Source organism: Amblyomma maculatum, chromosome 2 (genome assembly GCF_055883805.1).
Source record: "Amblyomma maculatum isolate TAMU_Amacu chromosome 2, ASM5588380v1, whole genome shotgun sequence".
In the NCBI taxonomy this organism is placed as follows: domain Eukaryota; kingdom Metazoa; phylum Arthropoda; class Arachnida; order Ixodida; family Ixodidae; genus Amblyomma; species Amblyomma maculatum.
Window position 1 is genome coordinate 55,220,947 of NC_139345.1, and position 20,654 is coordinate 55,241,600.

Below are 20,654 nucleotides of genomic sequence, written 5' to 3' on the forward strand. Positions count from 1 at the left end.
TCGGGGGATCTGCATGTGACATTTTTGTGACATTATTTGGAGCATTTATTACAAATAGCTTCTATCTTTTTTTATTGGATAGCCATCATCATCATCTGCATGTACGTCTAGCGATACGTCTTACGTATGGGCGATACGTACAGCTAAAACGTGTTTTGCCCGGTGTCAGCCGAATACGTCTACATCAATTTTCACGCATGCGCAGTAGGCGTCCGATACGTCTACGTCTGTACGTCTCCGGGAGACGTAATACGTCTCCGGTAAGCTAAATCTCTCTAATAGCGGTGCATTGTTGCGAGGCCTTTTACGACATGTACCTCGGGATCGCATACACGACGCGCCCTCTTCTCGTGTGTGGAAGAACTTGTCCTAGAAGCCATCGAGACGATTAGACTAGCAGTCACCGACGTGAGAGGCCGGGCGCGTAAACGTGGCCTCTCGCCAAAAGGGCAGCTGCGATAGATAAACGCAGAAAGATGCAAGAAAAGAACAGTGAAGAAACATACAGGAACATTGAAGAAGGGTTCTCGAGGCAATTCGTTCTTCTTTGTCTCCTCTACGGAGACGGTAAAACCTGCCCCGGGAACGGTTGCGACGACCCTTTGTTTACGACCTGTCGTTGGGACATCCTGGTGACTGCTCATGTCCCCATCGTCATTCGCGAAGTCCGAAATTTGTGACGTGTTTGGAGGTTTTAGCCGATGTTTGGATCTAGGAAGCGATAAAGCAAATCAATAATAAAATCGCGAGTCAAAGTGCGGTACGCAGGAAAGGTACACTTTATTGCTGCTGCTTTCATAAGTCCTGTGTTCATCGCGTAGTGATGAGAGGCCATCTTGTTGTCTCTTTCCTTCTCCGAAACATTTCTAATGCTTAAAATGAAATATCATTATGCCTCAATGAAGGGAGACATTGGAAAAAAGTCAAAAGACCTGGCACTGAAGTTTGCTGGTTCGTGTGCCCCTCCTTTCCTTATTCGCCTACGTCGCAGCGGCATCTGACGGATGGGTAGTTAATGGGGCCTTTACTCTCCAAAGCCGGGTGTCTGTGGATCATGTAGTCCATTTACTTTATGGTTTGCTCGTCTGTAGAGCGTCCGAAAAGCGCCCACTGCCAAGAGACACTCAAGAGATGCCGGTTTTATTTCATATTGGAATGCACCTTGGTGTCCAAACTAAACTCGACCTCCGACAGAGCCTTGCTTCAAATATTGTTTCAATCGATGTTGTTTGATTTCTGAACGGTTATAGCAAAATCAATCTCGCAAGTTATGGTAAATCATTCCTTTAACAAGGAGTTCATTACTCTTCTAGAATATTTTTATATTGCTGATTGCCAAGAATAATATTACTGCAGTGCGCATTTATACTGAGCTTTAATACTGCCTTTTTATATTCGTATCAGTTTGTTTTGGTGCAGTACACGAGGTGTTTGTACTGTTAATGAAGCTGAGATGAAAACGCTTTCCAAACTGTTGCTATAGATCTCGCAAAACAGCGCTGCTGCTTCTTGTTTGGTTTGTTGTTGTTTTTTTTTTTTCGAAAGAACGCATGCATCTGACTAATTCCACCGCTCTTGTGGAGCCACCAACTACGTTTATTTATTTTTGTTCTCATGGCGGAAGAAAAAAACGCTTACGTAGAGCCACGTGTAAGCAGCGAGGCTCCGCTTGAACTAATTTGCCGGTGTCTGGAGCCTATAGTTTCTGTTTGAACGTCGCGCCACTCCGTCTGGGCGCGGTTTTTCTCATCGTCAACGACGCATCGAAGAGGAGGAGGAGGGAAAAAACAACATTTATTGAAGCTCGAAGCGGAGACGGCTGTGCGAATGAGGCCACATGGGACTCGTAATGAACCTGTACCATGCCATGCTGCCCGCCGCCCGTCCGAGAATAACTACAGCATTTCTCTTCATTTGGCTTAGTAGATGTAGGGCACAGCTACGTACGCGCTTCCGTACGGGGCTGAATTTGGCGGTCCCGCAAGAAAATATTAACTACCTGGATGCTGAATTACGAATGCCAAATTTTGCTGTCGCTACCAAGGCGCTCCATCCGGTATGATGGAAACAGACACTTTACTTGTTTCCAATATTCGGGGAAATCGTTTGCAGATGTTACAGAGGGGACAGTGAGCCGTGGCAGCGTAAGGACGTGATGAAAATATTTTTCTGCTACCCTCCTTTGCTGTTGCCATCTTGCCTTGTCATTCTTGAGGTCCGAGCCAAAAAGGACTGGGTCATCTACGACTTTCTGGCCAGCTTCTATTTTTCCCTCGATAAACGACTCACCCTAGGGCAAAACTTGATATTTGAAGTTGTGTCCCGGTTTGCAAAGACGGTGTTCCGCCATAACTAGGGCCGCATGGGGTGTGAGCAAGCTCGGAGTTCGCGGCCAAGGCATCAATGTATTGACGTGTAAAACACGTAGTCAAATAGCCAAATGCCACGCAGATATACTACGGCGCAGCCTACGCATCTCATTGTCATTTATTCACCAACTGCTAGGTTCCTCATCATTAAAATCCACATCGATGATCAACCTTGCCATTCAGTTAATGCGGCGAGCAAGCTTTCATTAAGCCCCGCTTCAGGAACGATTCCACCATTCCATTCTCGCGGTCGCTTTCTGTCTAGTGAGCCTCAAGTGCACCAAAAGAGAAAGAGATGACGTTGGCGCTGCCATTACGCGCACGCGTTTTATTGCTGTTTATCATCGATTAATAATGTGGTCAGGGCCATTTCAGCCCGAATACGATTTTAATAGTGCATATGGTAGTCATTTTTATCTGTTTATTTCCCCCTGCACTATTGTAACTACCTAAGAGGAAATGTTTCAGACGCTCGACAATCCGGTAGTTTGCCGACGCTCTTTCAAAAAAGGATAACGTTTCTTATTTGCACCTGTCGATGCTTCCGAGACACAACGAAGAGTAGTGCTGAACTCTTCTAACTTTATGACCTGAAAAAACGCTTTTTGAAGGTCGATTCCAATAGATTTACGCAGTCGCTTCTTTTCGTTTCAACGAATTACTTTATGGTTAACCAGAAGTATAGAGAACGGCCGTGTTTCTTAGTCTTATGGCAAACAGCTGACTATTTGGTGTGCGTTGAAAAAAGCCTAACCTTGACCGTAATTCACTTTCACCCCCCCCCCCCCCCCCCCCACCCCCCTCTCTCCCTCTCTCTGTGTTCAGCAACGTCTGGCCTTAAGTAGCAGTGGAAACACTCCCAGTGCAGGACTGCGTGACAAAAGGCAGTTTGTTGGCAGCTCACGACGCCCGGTATGGACGGGGAAGCTTGAGTGCTTGCGGCGAGATGTTTCATTTTTTCTTTCAGTAGTAGGTGAAGGCAGCATATGGTAGAGGTGTGGCGGTAAGGAATGGGGAGGGATTGTATGTGTATGGTTTGTGTTGTGTGTGCTTCGTCTCGTTGGCAGTCTGCTGCGTAAAGCTTGGCGAAAAGTGCAAATATCTAAACGAGTTAACTGAACGGAATGCAAAACACGGGCGCTGTAAATTCTCTCCGTCTCATTTTTGACGGTTAGCAATCATAACGCCTGTCATCCTGCGGCCTGGGAGTGCTCTTTACGCGAAAGTTTGTACAAAGTACTCCGCTGCCTGACCTTTATCATATGTTCTTGGTCTTTGCCTGATGTCTCACGAAAAACGAAGATCGATTAGGTGGGGCCATCAGCCGGCTCAGACAGCAGCGCACAAGCAATAACAAGGTAGACTACGGGAAGCTAAAGAAAGATCCTGCCTAGAAAAACGACAAAGCTCCAGGCTTGACGGCACGTACATTTATCGGCTATCTTCTCGGGCAGCTTGCGACCCACGTTTTGACTTGGGCGGCCGGGTCATGACTTAGGCAAAATGGAACGTGTGCTGTTGCATTATTTTGCATAATCGCGAACTTGCCTCACCAATCGTTAAGCACTATGTGCACGGGTCGATGCGGCCTAAACACGCCTCGCATATTTAACAGTTGTTGTAAATGTAGAAGAATGGAAAGAAAAAATAGGGTTGGGGTGGAGCCTAGAGGGGTGGTTGAAGTAAGGTAGAGTGCGATGAAAAAAAGAAAGAAATAAAGAAAACATTTTGTTTAATCAGTGGAGTAGCCATAATAGTACACTGGAAATAAATGCGTGACTAGTCCGGTTCTGTAATCCAGCACGTCAGGAAGAAGGGCTTGATGAACATGCAGTAACGTTTTGCACTTAGTGCAGCCCACTTTGAGCACTTGCCAGTTATTGACGAGAACTGCGGTTGTTTCACACGAGAAGTTTCTTAAGCGCGCGCCTTGCTCAGTCTTATCCTTTTGAGCGTGGGTCTACTTAAACAAACCTGTTGAGCCCGGTCTTCTATGCTGTACTCTGTAGGTAACGCTAAATACAAAAACAAAGATAACGCCGACTGTTCCTGGCTAGTCTTCGAACACTAGGAAAAGCTAGCTTGGGTTTGGACGCATTCTTTAGAGGGGAGTAAATAAATAAATAAATAAATAAATAAATAAATAAATAAATAAATAAATAAATAAATAAATAAATAAATAAATAAATAAATAAATAAATAAATAAATAAATAAATAAATAAATAAATAAATAAATCAGTCAATCAATCGCAGATTGCACTTGAAAAAAATTGGTCTCACTACTTCCTGCTGGCTAAATCAGATAATGAGGAGGAGGTTCGGGGGCTCGAAGAAAAAGTAAAAGCATCCACACAGGGATGTTGGAGCACCGCTAAATTTATATGCGACAATATAACCTATCCAACGTTTGATAGAAGAAAATGTATTGCTTAGCTTATGTTTCTTATGACTCGAGAACTAAGTTAGCATTTGCTAATCCTGCCCGCCATAAAATGTATTTCCTGAAGTTGTGTGCATTCCCTCACCTCCACCTTCGCAAGTACGAAGGTGATTGAACATGACAGCAAACATACTATCATGTTTCGTTCAGCTGGAGACACGGAAAAAGTTTACAAATATGTTTCGTCTACATGTCTGGTTTGCTGCGGCATTTTCTTATCTGAAAGACAGTCACACTGCGGACAAATAGCGACATTGCATACAAAGAAGTTTCACGCATATCTTTATTATGACTACTTTTATGTTCTTTCGCGTGTCGTTTAGTGTCTGCCTTCTCTGGATTGTGTGCTTCTGGGCATTTTAAGTTTAGACGGGCAAGGGGAATTGCTGTTTTCTGATCTCTCGTTGCAATTATATTGCTCTTACTACATGACTGCTGCTGGGGGTTGTATCGGCTAATCAAATTTCATCAGTGAATTCACAATTCATATTTGAAGAAAAGGCGGTAAGAATAGTTCTGATCTCGTAAATTATAAGAAAATTTGTTAGTTCGGAAATCTTGATGCGCCAGTGTACACTTCGGGCAATACGGAGGGGACTTTTGAGACGCATTAAAATTCGCAGCCAACTAAATGATAATGTGCAAATGCAATAAGCAGCCTGAGGGACGTGAGAGGATCATGTTCTTAATAAGCATTTTACAGAAAGGTAAATGCATCACAAGCATTACCAAAATCACGCCTCGAATGACGCAGCGTGAAAACTAGGTTTTCATGCAGTAGACTGTCGCTTTGGCGTTGTCACTGATATAGCGCAAACTTTATTTCGCTGCGTTCTTTTGGTCTGTAACTCTAGAGCCTTCTGAACAATTTTAGGGGTCTCTCGAGCGGTTATAAAGCCCCCTCCATAGATCGGAGAGATATTCAAGCTACGTGTTGCTTATGCTAGTATACATAAGGATATAAACCGAGCGAGCATAAACAAGAGTATCCTTAGCCTAGACCGGCTAGTCGTCGACGGAAGCAAGTGCCTTCTCCCAAATTTGAGAAAGATGCATGACGCTATCAACTAGGGGAGTGAGAGACACCATACATGCGCAAGCAAACAAAAGTTTCTCGCTGGCATGGTTTCATCTAACCAAGTGTCATAATTTTCGTCTTCCCTCCGCTGAGAGCTCTAGTTAATTATCTTCGCGACAGCCCACGATTTGTGCCACCATAATTGCTTCTCCCTCGGCGCAAACCACCAGTCTGCTGCCTGCCCTAAGCGTCAAAATGCGGTATCTTGGTGGCGTACGGTAGGCGTCCGCCTGCTTCTGCGGTAGGGCGGTCATGCATGAAAGCATGGGAAGAGTTAAAAATGTCTCACGACAGCTCGGCTTTGCAGGAGGCTGAGAGGCCGTTACTGACGAGAGCTGAGGTCGTAATCGTTCAAACAACGAAAAGGAAAGTGGGAGGGGAGGGAAGGGGGAGGAGGGTCCTTGTCCCCCAATGTCGCCACTGCACGTTCAACGTTGTACCCGGTGCAATAGAAAGAAACACGATGTAAACATACCGCCGGTAACAGCACCAAACTTTTGGCCCTCGCCTAACCGCCCTTGCTTAACCTCCGCTGCGCAGATAGATGATCAGAGCTCCCCTCTCGTACTCGGTAGTTATAGCTGGCTCGTAGAGCTCCTGACATTAACGATGGCCAGAAAGGGTCGAGGAAACAAAGCACAAGCAATAAACAATGCACCCCGTTCAATCTTGGCGGGGGCGAGCAGTGCGGAAAAAAGTCATGATAAGAAGAGCTGATGCTCCGCTATTGGGGTCGCGCTTCGAGGCTGTCATAGGTTTTTATTGCGCTTTGACGTTTTTCGCGAGTCGCATCCATCTCGTAAAGTTCTTCCGACACCAGCTGTTCGGTGGTAGTTTTCTGACAAAGTGGCTTTGTAATATACCACAGCCCAGTGATTTTTGATAAGGCTGCCGCGGTGAACAAGCGCGCTTTGGTGGTTTTAAAATAGTTTTAATGTTGAGCGCGAAATTTCCCGCCATCAGATTGTTCTTGTGCGCGGTGTTTGCAATCCAAACTGAGCTCTTTTTCTCTTTCTTTTGATGCCAGTGACGTCGCCGCTTGCAAGAAAAGTTACAACTTTTCATCCCCTGATCTCTCTCCTTTAGCGCAAGGTAGCGAACTGGAAACGCCGTTTGGATGAACCCGCTTACTTGCTCTCTTCCTCTTTCTTTTTTGAAGCTCGCGGGCCGCGTTCTCAATTCATGCAAGACGCATTTTAAAACTAAGATTTCTTTAGCAGATATAATCTCGAGTGACAAAAATGCATGTTAGGAATGCGTTTGTTTAAGCACACGTTCAAATACATATATGTCCACTTTTAATCTCCTAAATCTACAGAGCTTTTTCTTTTTTGATGGCATCGTTCTATTTTTTTGGTTATTATTGTATTCCTGTTCATTAAGAAAAGTTGCTGCTGGAAGAGTGAACAGACATAGTAAATTAAATTAATACTTTCAACGATTTCCTAGCCTTTCAGCTATTATTAGTGCACTGTTTTGGTTATGAATAAAATGAACCATCAGATTTAAAATTTTCTTGCATCATGTTGACAACGTACTTAGCTGCGGCCCTTCGTGCTCCTTGGCATTAAGCGCCTTTTCGAATCTATTTTATGATTTATTCAGCATTTTCGCATATGTAATCTCGAAAATCACCACTAAGGACTTAGTTCCCCGAGAAACACAGCATTGACGCTGGCCTGCCACTGTAACAAAGCAGTTAGTTACCCAACTTTGTGCTAGAGATTCAAAAACAGTTCCAATTTATCAACGTCAGTGTTTAACGCCTTCTGCCGTTTCATCAGCACTTTAGTATACGGCGTCAGATCGGCGGATAGCATTCGGATATCACGGGTGGGTATTAATCGCGTTTTTTATGCATGAGCAAGAGAATATGAGCGAGAACATAACGTATGCATATATGAATTATTCGTGAGACACGCCAACACGCAGACGCCCGCACAGATGCACACTTATGAAAACACAATGTATCAAAACTCTCATAACCTGAATTTGTTACACGTACCATCCATCATTTGAGATTATTTCTGGTCAGGGCGAATACACTACTATCAGTTTTTAACCCGGAATCATGAGAAGGACGAAAACTTTGCCAGCAAAAATGGAGCCTTATTTACGCTGCCACAACCATTGCCAGTATCGGCGGGCAACTTTGTTCCATGATCCCTTGCGCTTGATACTTTTTCTCTTTTGTCCCGCCGCAGTGGCGCAGTAGTTAGCGTGCTGGACTGCCAACAACAACAACAACAACAACAACAACAACAACAACAACAACAACAACAACAAACAAACAAAAAAAAAGAATAGGGCGCTCGACTACTGTACTCAAGGATGCGGGATCTAATTCCGGCCACGGCGGCCGCTTTTCGATGGAGGCGAAAAGCAAGGCGTCCGTGTGCTATGCGATGTCAGTGCACCTTAAAGACCACCAAGTGGTCGATTTTTCCGGAGCCCTCCACTACGGCGTTCCTCATAACCTGAGCTGGGACGTTTACTTTAGGACGTTTTAACGTCCCAAAACAAACCAATCACTCAATTTTTTTATTGCCTACAAGTGATGGGGCCCTTGCTCGGGCCCCATCGCTGGCGTAATTTATATTCTAGTAAATACAATAAACAGTACATAAATAAGTTATTATTGGCGTATTGTGAACGGGACGATGTAGTAGCACATGACAGAGCATGTCAGTCACATCAGTTATTATCTACGTTGCGTGGAACACAGCTAACGCTTTTCGTTCATCACGTCAAGCGAGAGTGAGCCCGGACGCGCTTCGACGCAAGAAGACGACGTCGCAGTCTTGCCAGAGCCCGGCACGCGATCGGGATCGGAGAGGAGATGCGCAGACACCGTGTGTCGCATGCTGGCCCCGCAAGCCGAGCGGGCCGGGTAATAACCGAGATTGCGCGGGTTCGCTCGACCGTTACAGCGCGACGCACTCTTCGCCGCGCGTGCGCGTGCGCACCACGCCTTGACTTCGGCGCCGTAATGCCCGCCTCTTCCCTGTCCAGGATGCATGGGTTTTGATTTTCTCCTCGTGGTGTGGCTCTATCTTTTTCTCTTCCAGTTCCTGCTCGCAGGTCCATTTACGTTTGATTTATTTCCTCACAGCCATACTTGTTGAGACTCGGGTTCAATTACGGAGTAGAAAAACTCGTCCGACACGAACACAGTTCGTTAACTACACTGAGTGCCTGCTAGTACAGTGGTTGGTTGCCTCTGTGAGAGGCAGAGAGATAGAGAACGTGTGTATACATTCGCTTAAAAGGCTGAACGCTGAGTGCCGTCTCCTGATGCTTTGCGTACTTGATGAAAGACCGGAGATTCGTATCTCATTCTGCTCCAACCATCCCCGCCTTTTATACTTTCGCTACTCGTTTTTCGTTAATCCATTAGTGCTTGCCATGCTCTCTGTGCGCTTCGCTCGGTTACAACACGACAACAACGGTCGTAAAGATAGCGGAGTTCCTTCCCTGTTTGGCGACTACTATCTCAGCGCGACGCTTGGCCAGCGAGCGGGAACATGACCGACGTGACCCTTAGTTACCACCGAACCGACGCCGGGCTGACCTGCGCCACATGTGGGCAAGTGGAGCGTGAGAGGTCTGCGTGGAAAAGTAGGGACATGTCAAGTATAGCGACGTTCCTCATCAAGCGAATTACTTGGCCCATTTTCACAGCACGAGCCCAAAAATTAGGACAGACGGTTTTCGTTCGCACTCTCTTTTGCCGCCAAATGCTGCATGGCGCTCAACGCTCAAAATCGCCAGAGTTACTGTATATAGGCAAGAGTCGCCTTAAAAATTTCGAAGTTTAGATGCAATCTTTGTCAAAAATACAGAACCTAAGAGATTCGGTTTTAAGCCTGTATATAGGGGCTCGTTGCAGTGCAGCGTTCGTGCTTTCGTAGGTGCCGTAAAATCTCGTCCTCACCGTTGTGGATTCTCGACATATATATATATATATATATATATATATATATATATATATATATATATATATATATATATATATATATATATATATATATATATATATATATATGGTAAATGGTAAAACTATTAATTTTTAGCGAGAACTGCAATCATAACGTGTGTTTAAGAAATCTTGACAAACGCAAAGGGAATTTTGTCGGACGTCTAAGTGTTACGTCACATGCGCGTGGTTGCTAGCTCCAATAGCTTCGAGTGAGGTCATAAAAAGGAAATCTAAAATTTTTTTGCTTTGAATTAAAATCCGCGAGACAGGGAAATTCGGTACAAAAATAGGAAGACTACGGAAAACCAACAGTAAGCGTCTCAGCAAAATGTATGGAGAGGAAGAAAAGCTGTGTTGCGAGGATCACTTCGTCGCCGAGGAGTTTCACGCTAATTGCGCTGGAAGGTATCTCGAGGGTTATATGGCCGCAACGTCTGCACGTGTCCAACAGTCGCATGCATCGTGGGCCCAACTCTTCTCATTTACTTGCGTTATCGGAACGGTCCTTTTCGAGCGGAAAATCTGTTTTGTACGTGTCCTGTAGTACAGGGTTGGTTTGTGGGGCTGAACGTCCCAAAGCGACTCAGGCTATGAGAGACGCCGTAGTGGAAGAATTCGGAAAATTTTGATAGCCTGGGGTTCTGCAACGTGCACTGACATCGCACAGCACATGGGCGCCTTGCTTTTCGCCTCCATCTAAAAGCGGCTGCCGAGGCCAGGATTCGATCCCGCATCCTTGGGCACAGTAGTCGAGCGCCCTAACCACTGCGCCACAAAAGCGGGGTTATAATCAGTATAGAACAGCATACTATAGTACAACATAGTAGAAAGATTTAGCTTGCTGGAGACGTACTGGAGTAAGCGTTTATCGGTTTACCGCACTCCTCCCACGCAGGCGTAGTGGCCGCGATTGCACTCACTCCTGTCAAAGCGCGTGCGCAGCCCGGACCCCTCATTTTAAAGGTATGGCGCGACAGCGTTTAAGGCTCGCGTCTGCGGCTGCTTTGCGGATCCTCGTTAGTCCACTACATGCACTTTGCATAGCGCCGCTCAATCAAGCCTTCCGAATCTGCCTGCGTGGCCTAGGGGTAGCTTGACTGGCTAGGAATTCATGAGATCCGATGTATACTTTTCTTATTAATGCAAAAGCATTACTTCGCTATGTTCACAGATTTCTGTCCGCGGACCACGTCCGCAAAATCGTGTCCGCAGCAGTTGTAATTGAGAAGTGGTATAGGTTAATGAGTGGTGCCAATTGATAGCGGGTGACGTAATGTTGTACTCGAAAAATAATTAGGCAAATAAGTTAATTAGGTAATTAATTAAAGACAAAAATGTAAAAGTAAAGGCGAAAATGGTCTCAGCCAATGGCTTGGCGCCTCGTTTGAATGTATGAAATACTAAAGCAGTTAATTAAGGCAGTCAATTAGGGTGACGTCAAGGATGTGACTTCACGCAATCTGAAGTCGCGCCAAAAAAAGGGCATAGGAAGGAATTGGCGCGCAATTTGAAAGTACTAAAGACTAAACTGGGTAAACAAGATGCAAATTAAGCAGCCAGAAGCAACCAGCAGCAGCATCCCTGCTTTCGCTTTACTCCAATGCAGATTATTCAGTGCACTTTAATTTTTTTAACAACAGCTACCGAAGTTGGGAGCTCCTGCCAGTTGGGTGCCATGTGGTCTCGTGATGTCACACAGCCACCGAATAACCAGTACTCGGCTATGTCAGCTGCCAATTACCACCTGACAGGCACAATTTTTCCCTCACGACTAGAACGCCGACAACGCCGATGCCGAATTATTGCAGAGAACGTGGCCTGTTAGGAACCTCACAGAGCACACGAGCGCCTATCGCTTCATCTCCATCGAAGCATGGCCGCAGCGGCAGGGATGCAGCCAGCGTCCTGGGTTCCGCAGTCGGGCATCATAAAAGCTGAGCCAAGTCGGTGCTCCTGCCATCCACCCTTAAAAATGTGTCTTCCAATTACACATTTTCACCCACAAAATGACCCGCCACGTACATCTACAAACTCAGCCCACCTTTGCCAATTTCAACAAAATCTCCGCGCAAGTCCACGCATTGCGGAAGAAAAAAAAAATAGTGACGGCAAAACCAAGCCACACAGGTCACCCACGCTATCAACCCTCCCGAGGTCTCCTGTCACTAGAAGCCCACGAAGCAGTGGGATGAAAAAGCAACGATGAAACAAAATTAAAGATGCAATGGAAAGGATAGCCGTAAAAAGAAAAAAAAAAAAAACGTAGAACCAATATAACAAACGTAGATTTGCCGCCTCGCATTGTACGACTGGCCATCAATGTATTTTAAACTCTGTCATTGTCAGGCGCTAAAATAACAATCGCCTATTGCATTAAGAAAAAGTATGGTACATTTCTGAAATCCCGCTGAAGCTTGGAAACAGGAAAAACAAGATAGAAAAAAAAAAAAACGATATCGCTTTCCTTATTCAGAGAATCCATTTCTAAGGCTGAAGCACTCAGACGTTCACAATTGGAAGCACCGGCTCGCCGCTCTTGAGCACGTTATCCTCTATAGCTGTAGCACTGATGCAATTTGTGCAATAATGTACGAAGTACTATCGACTACCCACTATCCCACACAGGTTGCTTAACTCTGGGGAGGCGGACATATCCTTTGAGACGGTGCAGTGAGCACGTGTATGTCCCGAATGTCTGCTGACGACTGCGCTATCTGCAGATGCACGTGTGGCAGCTGCAAAGCAGCGAGAGCTAAGGTCGGCCTGTTGCTACGTTGAGTAATCAGCTTGCCGCAACAAGTTCGCTGCGCTGTATGCGTACTGACGTATACGTGTTGCAACGCTGGCATTCTGTCAAGCCGGAAATTAACGCGCCGTTGACAACCTAATCAGGGCCGCAACGGTGATGATATGCTGAAGTAATAATGTGTCATATGCCGCGAGTATCATGAAAGTTACTCTAGGGAGCGAACTCAATCGGTTTTCAGTTATAGTTATCTGTTACAGTATGAAAGTTTCTATTGGTCCTTTTATCTGCTTCTCAACAGCATGAAACGCGGTTAGCTTCATGCTGTTGAGTGCACTGGCTTTCTTTCTTTCTTTGGGTGCACTGGCTTTCTGCTTTCTTTAAAAACTGGGACGTCACCATTGTTGCTTGAAAATATAAATATCAATTTGATTAAAATTTAGGAATGCAGCGTGGTTGAAACCTTGATGGCACAAAAGATTTATAAAGTTTTCAAATTAAGCTGAGGTCCGTTGCACAGTGCCTTGCCAGCGTGGCTTTTAAAGCAGTTTGATTTAAGCGGTTTCTTATTGCGGCTAGGTTATGTATATATATGCAGAGTACCAAGAAACGCGCAAAAATTTCGGCGAATGTAGCCAAGCTCTTTGCATCATATACCTTCAGCCGTGAGACTGTATATGCATGGAGCATAACACCCTCAACCTGCTCGTCGTCACTGTCACAGGAGTGCACTAATGGCACCCCCAACATTTTTTTATTAGAGCATTTGAGGATTGTTCAATCAATTAACGGAGGGTAATGGCTGGCAAAGTCTTAGCAGAGTCCTTCAATACTTTTGCTTTAAGACAACTATTCCAGTGTGGGAAGAGAATCGCACACCTACTGCTTACATTGAAGACAATTAGGGCGCAATTTTCTTATTGCATTCGATTAACTGTCTTAAAGCTTCTCAACCGCTTCTTATGCTCTAATTGTTACCTTTCTGTTGTCCTAAAAAGATACATGAATGCCATCGGGCAATAATATATGATCACTTGATCGTGTGCGTCTTTGAATTAAGCGCATATGTTGCAAAGTAAATGTTGTGGCTACGAGCATTAAGATTGCTCGCTAAGTGAAAAAAGCCTCATAGAATGTCATACCTGTGCCCATCCCCAACAGCCTCTTGGGGGCGCTGCAGTCTCCTAAAACACTGATTCATCTTCAGCATTTTCTTTGCTTCAGTACCATGACATGCTCGCCAGTACTAATTGCCTTCTATTTCTGGCCTATGCTTCTCGTCAGGTTAAATGCAAGGACGACTTCTGGACATCGTGCCGCGTAATCCCAGAACACCTTTCCTTTTATTCTCTTCTGATGCTTTCCTTGCAACCGCTCGCTAGAGGAAGGATTAAATTACCAGCCGTTACTAGCAAGGCCCGGTCGTCTCGCAAAACGACCATGTTTTACATAACGATTGAATGGTAGACCGGGAACGCCCAATACCCGTAGTTGGCGAGTCATCTAATGGCTAAAGAAAGCGATACAGTCTTGTCTTGCCACGGTGCTTATCTACATCCGTGGATAAGACAATGAAAGTACCGCAGCTGGTGCGCTGTCTGACAGGACCCGTGCAGTGCCGTCGACGCTACAGCTGGCACCAGCCAGTCAAAAGCCAAATACTGAGCCTTCAGTGCTCCTTTGGGAGAAATTTAACGACTGGAACTGCCAATGCCCAAACAACATTGTATTTTAGGTATGCGACTGGCTGCAAACTCCTTCGATTGTTAAATACTTCACAGGTTTATCGAAAGAGTATCTGAATATTACCACAAAGGTGAACGTAACTCGGAATGGCTGGTCAGCACGCAACTCAATCAACAGCTTTGTTTAGGGTTGCGCCTGTCTCTTAGCACGATGCTTAGCTAGAGCCGAGACACGGGATGTTACTTGTCTTGCTCTATACAAATCGCCTGCCGTTAAGTGCTTTAGCTCATTTGGGTCAATGTCCTGGATTCAGTGTACAAATACGAGCTCTATTTATCGCAGAGAGCTATTTAGGTGATTGGGTATTGTCCGAAGAGGACACGACTTGTTCAAAGAGGCCCCACCATTGATACAAGGTCCGAGGGAAGCTGGCTTGTTGTTCTCCCAAAACGGCAGGCTTAGTCCGAATGTTTCTGCCTTGAAAGCGGCTTCCTCTGTTGCATGCGTGCTCGATGATCGTTTTTTTTTTTTTTTTTCCCTGTCTTCTCAGCTGAGAAGTTCCTGTAGGCAATCTTTAATCGCCCTCCTATAGGCATGAAATTGGAGGCTGTCCTCAATTAATGATTTTGCACAGTGAAAGCTAGTACGCCCAGCCAATTCAGGCACAAGTGCCATTGTCAGGCGTTTAAACACAACTCGAAGGGCAGCCCACGAGCACTTATGCTGTGCAATTTAAGCTATAGTCTTAAAATTGCCTTTATAATGACGTAGTCTCTTATACAAAACAACTTCACTTTGTCCTCAGCGTCCCTTTAAAGCAATCGCTTTAAAATTATTAGGCGCTCCTTAAAATTTCCTACAATTTCAGCAAAGCAAATATGTGGTGCATCATCTTATTTTCTATCCATAAAAAAGAGGCAAAAGTAACCATGTAATGCCAAAATGTAACTACTGCAGGAGCCAGGTATAGTATGCAGGTGCGCAAGCATACTGACCAGGTCGAATATCTGCGTGAGCGTGATGCCCAGCCGAATGATGACGGGATCCGAGGAGTTCTTGACGGGCCTCACGCTGGCGTCGTAGTCGCGGAGCAGCCAGTCCATGAGCCGCTTCTCCTGGCTCTGCGCCGGCGACGAGGAGCCGTTCTCGCGACCCACCGCCGCCGCCGAGGCCTCGTCCGCATCTGCCACTGCGAGGAGGACAACATACGTCTGTGCTCGACACGGCTATGCTGCACATGTGCATTAATATTTTGAGGTAAGAAAAATTTTTCTTGCAAGAAGTGCGCAGAAAAACTATACACCAGGCTTGCTTTCCAGTGCGTTCCGCACTTTACACTTTCAAAAACGGGCCGTCTACCAATTCCAGCTCGTGGCAACGTTTCTTTGCTGGCCTCTTGCATGACAAGTCAAGCATGTGGATGGAGTAGGACTTGATTAGGTATATTGTCAAGAGTTCTTGTAAGGATAGTTGATCATCTCTTGCGAAGCCATACGAATTTTCGGTAAAAAATACGACACACAGAAAGACACACAGACGGAACCAGCGCAAATCCTGCCATTGGTCTTTGTGTCCTTTTGTGTGTCATTTTGTTTACAGCGCAATTTCCTATGGCAATGAAAAATATACAAAACACTGATTTTGAATATTATTTAATTATTGCTGCTGTTATCCTCAGGCGGCACAGCCATTGTCTCTATTAGCGCGAAGAAGCAACAGAGATCTCCTGTTCTACTTTGCTTTTGGACCAGGAAAAAATGACAAAATACTTCCCGAACAAAACGTTTTTTTGGAGTGTATTGAGTACTTCGCCTCTTTTGGTGCCCACCTCTAGTATGCACGGAAGCGTTCCGCAAAGATAAAACGCATTAAATGTGGAATAATTGGCTCGAACTAATGCATTAGGATAGCGCAAAGCATACTGGTGCATGCTTCATTTAAATTACCGCACAATTCTAGAAATGTTTTATTGCGACAGCTAAGTAGCTTATTTTGAACCATGATGTCGGGACGGGTATGACTAACAGTATCAGGAAAATCTTCATCAGCACAACCCCATAAATTGTTCTCAGTTCTGTAAAGCTTTGTTCTTCTGGTCAGCTGAGCCTGCCCAAAATTTCTAGAATGTTTTACCTTCGAGCTGCGGGAATGTAAGCATAAGGGTGCCTCGATTCTCTGATCCAAATAGGTTTCAGTATGCTTTGAACTATATTAAGGATTTATTCGAAATGAACACATAAAAGTGCAGTCCAAAAGCGCGGAATAAAGGTCATAACATTATATGGCAGGCACTGAAATTCTATATGCTGCCCCTTCTACATGCACGCCCTCGTACCCCATGCAATAAATCATGGTAAAAAGGTATGTCTGCCTTCAACACGAAATGATTTATCGATCGACACGAGCAGAATTCTGTAACAACTTTTGGCTAGAGCCGAAAGATGTCTCAGCAGCGCCGATTTACAACGCAAAGAGTTGGGCATTTTAGTGTTTGTTGCGCTGATCACCAATATGAATTTTAGAAGAGGTTAGAGTCGGGCTGGTTGGCTTATGTTGAAACGGATAGGTGAAAACAGCGCTTACCAGACAGGACAGCGCATCTGTTGGTCTTTTCTCGCTGTCTCGTCTGTAAGCGCTGTTTTCGTCGTCTTCTTCCAACATGAATTTTAAATTATTGTAACATTACCTGATCGGCATATTTGTCTGAACAGCGAAACCGTCACGCCAGCTGCAAAGACTGTGCTTAGCATACGCTGCGCGTCCAGTGATCATAGCAAACTACGGTTTTTTGAACGGAACAGCTGTATCAGATAGTAGAAGCGAATGTTTTTGTCTAGTGGAGTCAAGAGGTAGATAAACTTTGATTAAGAGCAGGAGGAATCAATTAATGCATATTATAGGTAACATTGGTCATATATGATAACTTGAAGGAAGCGCGAGTAGATGAGAACTGAAAGAGCGTTTGGGACAAGCGTATGCGCGGCAGGACTTCCTTTCTTAGCGAACTTAAATTGGAGTTGAAAGCACACAAAATTAAAATTTCTTATTACAACACGTCCAACACAACGTATTTCCGCATGTTTCAGTAAAGTTTGAGTTTCATTGTTCTGGTTGCAATGCAGGGCCACTTAAGTGAGAAAACTATTAAATGCTAAAAAAGGGCCACTCATGCATTGAGAGCAAAGAAAAAAAAAAAAAGGGGGGGGGGGGGGTAAGCACTAAGGTCAGTGAAGGCTGGCGCTTTATCTGCATGATAAAGTATACGTGGCAGGCGCATTCGCTAACGACGTCCATAAATACCCACCTAGACTGAATGAGATGAGTTTGGTTAGTCCTACGATAGGACTGATTTATGCTTCCTAAGCAATGCATTAACCGTATTGTAGCTGATACCGACAGTCTTGGTAAGATCGCTGGTGTGCCTGAGCCGTCATCCTTATCTTGACGCTTTATATAGTTCGTTCTCTTTCTCGTTTTCTGAAAGGAGGTCTTTGATTAAACATCGCATTACAATTCCCTTAGCCTCCTTTGTGTGTGTGGGTGTAGCTAAACGCACTCCAGGCACACAGTGTGCGTAATCTTTCAATATGGTGCAGTCCTTGGCGCTGAAGTTGCTTTGGTATACTTATAAATTTTTATGCATATACACACTTATCAGAGGGATGTGTTGGACAAGTATGGTAAGGTATTGCTATAGATGTTTTAAAGAAATAAATATGACTAAAGGTAGTCCATTATACACCTGTTTTTCTGTAGCTATATTCAAGACGTAAGGAGAAAGAAGACGACAGATAATGCAGACGCGCAAAACATACAACTATTAATTATGTTTTCAATAGTTGAATTTGCACAGACCTTTTAGTGGTTCGATATATGTACAAGAGCTTGTCGTTTTGAGCCCTACAGCCCATGGCTTATTTGTGTTGACTGTAGCTATCCTGTGGGACGCATGTGACCACTACAACTGTTTTCGCAACCAGAGGAAGTTAATGAGATGCTAGATCATACGCCTATGCTGTTTGTGAAAGAAACTGTAGGTGAAACTTTCCTCATGGCGGCAGACGTATTTATAGCCCGCAAGTTGCAGCCTTCCCGCGCTTTTAATGCGTATTTCTTTATCTATTTTTTACTCTTTGGCAATGCTCTTTGGCACGCAGTGTGATACATGCAGTGTAAAAATTATTTGACAGTAATAGTTCCTTATATGTGCTAGATGCACAGCGGGATTGATAACTGCGATCACCATTTGTCAACATTTTATTAGGCGAGGTTTGGGGCCTCCTAATGTTTAGTGCTATGATGGTCTTTAATATATTTCAGACATGTGCTTCATTAGCAACGCTTACTTGCACATATGACACATGCAAATAGCTCTATCAGCTTACTTTGATTTCCAGCACAGGTTATGGCGTGTGTAGGAAAGCCGACTACCGTAAGTTGATAATTCAGAAAAACCTTACTTCCTAACCGAAGCTTTCGGCATATAATTGCCGTTTACTGTAACTTTTACGAGCTCCACTGGCTACCAGTACTATGGTGTATCGCAGGTACGCGCCATTATTAACTGATGGTACCTGTAACAAGATGAGCCGTGTAAGCTTACAAGTAGTAATGTCAATTCGTTGTCCTATATTCCTATATTCCTATTAAGCGTCCTATGTCCTATATTAATGTCAATTCGTTGTCCTATATTAAGCGTGCACAAAAAGAACAAAAGTGTTCGGGGCCCGTCCGGGATTTGAACCCGGGACCTCTCGCACCCAAAGCGAGAATCATACCCCTAGACCAACGGGCCGACGTACATCACGCGTCTTCTATCTCGTTCTTACGGAGCGTAGCAGACGGTGAGACTAGGCGAGAGGAAGAAGCAGCGGAAAGAGAAACCAGTTGGTCGTTGCGACACACTCCGTTTTACAATCATCTAGAAAGCCGGTGACGCCCGAAGCGCCGACTGTGTGGGATTCAAGTAGGAAATGTTTACGCAAGCAAGATATCACGTATTGTTTTCTCAGGGCCGGTACGGCGTAGGAGGCTGTTCTTTTCTGGCGGCAGAAAATGGGGCTTTGTAAAAAGAAAGCAAGGCGAGCTACTCCTTTCATTTTGAGAAATAGGAAGCGTCTGTTGCTTCATCGAAGAAGTGAAGAATGATAGTGTCGAGGATGCCATTTTCGGGCTTGCTCTATACCAGTGACTTGTTTAACACGAACTGTTTGGTTAGGTGAAGCTTGCTTCTCTTTAGAGTTTTGGGACATAAGACGTTGAACTTAAATGCTTGAAATGTATTATAAGCGCATCCTTAAGAAGTTGCATTGTCGGCGTCTGGGAGCGTCGCAGTGTCAGCGGTACGCTTCGAACGACTCCGTTCGAGTATGGAGCTTCACCGTTGTGTCGTAAACGAAAACTAGAAGTGTAAGCCCGTTTCATTTTCTTCAAAGCTCGAGCCCGCGACTAGGGGCTGTAGGTTGGTGCACTTCCAAAAATTGCGCATCTTAAAGGCACGGCTGCTTGATCTCTAAAACGAGGCATCCATCCTAGATATGCAAAGGAATTCTGAAAGTCGGCGCCGTGCGTAAGACTACAGCAACATTTACAAAGGGTTTCGCCAGAATTACCTACGAGGGGAACTTTGGAGACAGAACATAGTATAACATGTTAAGTTTCGTGCATGTTTTTAATGTAGGCGCAATAAATATTGAGTGCTACAAGGGACAAAATATTTTTGCGTATATACTTGAATAATTGATAAACGCAGCGTTAAAATATTCGACACGCGAGCTCTCTTAAGAGCTCTTCGTCCGCGTTAAGCAGGTCGTCATTGCCCATTTTATTTTATAGCAGTGTCGAGCCTGTTCTTTTCAACACTGTCTTGTGAAAAATGAAACACGGGTGCCTTTAAACGAGAATTTATCTTGTGCCGCAGCGTGAACAAAATAAATAAATAAATAAATAAATAAATAAATAAATAAATAAATAAATAAATAAATAAATAAATAAATAAATAAATAAATAAATAAATAAATAAATAAATAAATAAATAAATAAATAAATAAATAAATAAATAAATAAATAAATGCTCGCTAATGTTACCTTAAGAGCGGCGGAATGCGATAACATAACAAGTAACATTGATGCTACAAGTTTATTTTATTGTAGGCCAATGTGGCTCATGATCGCATTTCTTATTTCTAATTTGCGCCCTTACAGGAAGTTCTTTATACAGGCCAGATTCACCACTCCTGGCCCCGCTTCATGGCCAGTGCATTAGGCAATTGCCAACTTCCAGCGCACTCGCATGCTCGGCAATGTGACGTGATCACATGGTCTCATGACGCAAAAAATTAATGCGCCTCGCTGA

The 20,654-nt window shown here is 44.5% G+C and overlaps 1 protein-coding gene and 1 non-coding gene across 2 annotated transcripts in view; both read right to left on the reverse strand.

Annotated features, from left to right (window-relative positions):
• Positions 1-20,654, reverse strand: part of LOC146198678 (neuronal acetylcholine receptor subunit alpha-10-like) — a 128,310-nt gene that overhangs the window by 63,345 nt on the left and 44,311 nt on the right. The window contains exon 2 of the mRNA XM_084594177.1: positions 15,295-15,488. Coding sequence (XP_084450303.1) covers positions 15,295-15,488 — 194 coding nt within the window. The remainder of the gene's footprint in view (positions 1-15,294; positions 15,489-20,654) is intronic.
• Positions 19,023-19,094, reverse strand: TRNAP-UGG (transfer RNA proline (anticodon UGG)). Its single transcript has one exon. It is a non-coding gene; the product is annotated as a tRNA-Pro (tRNA).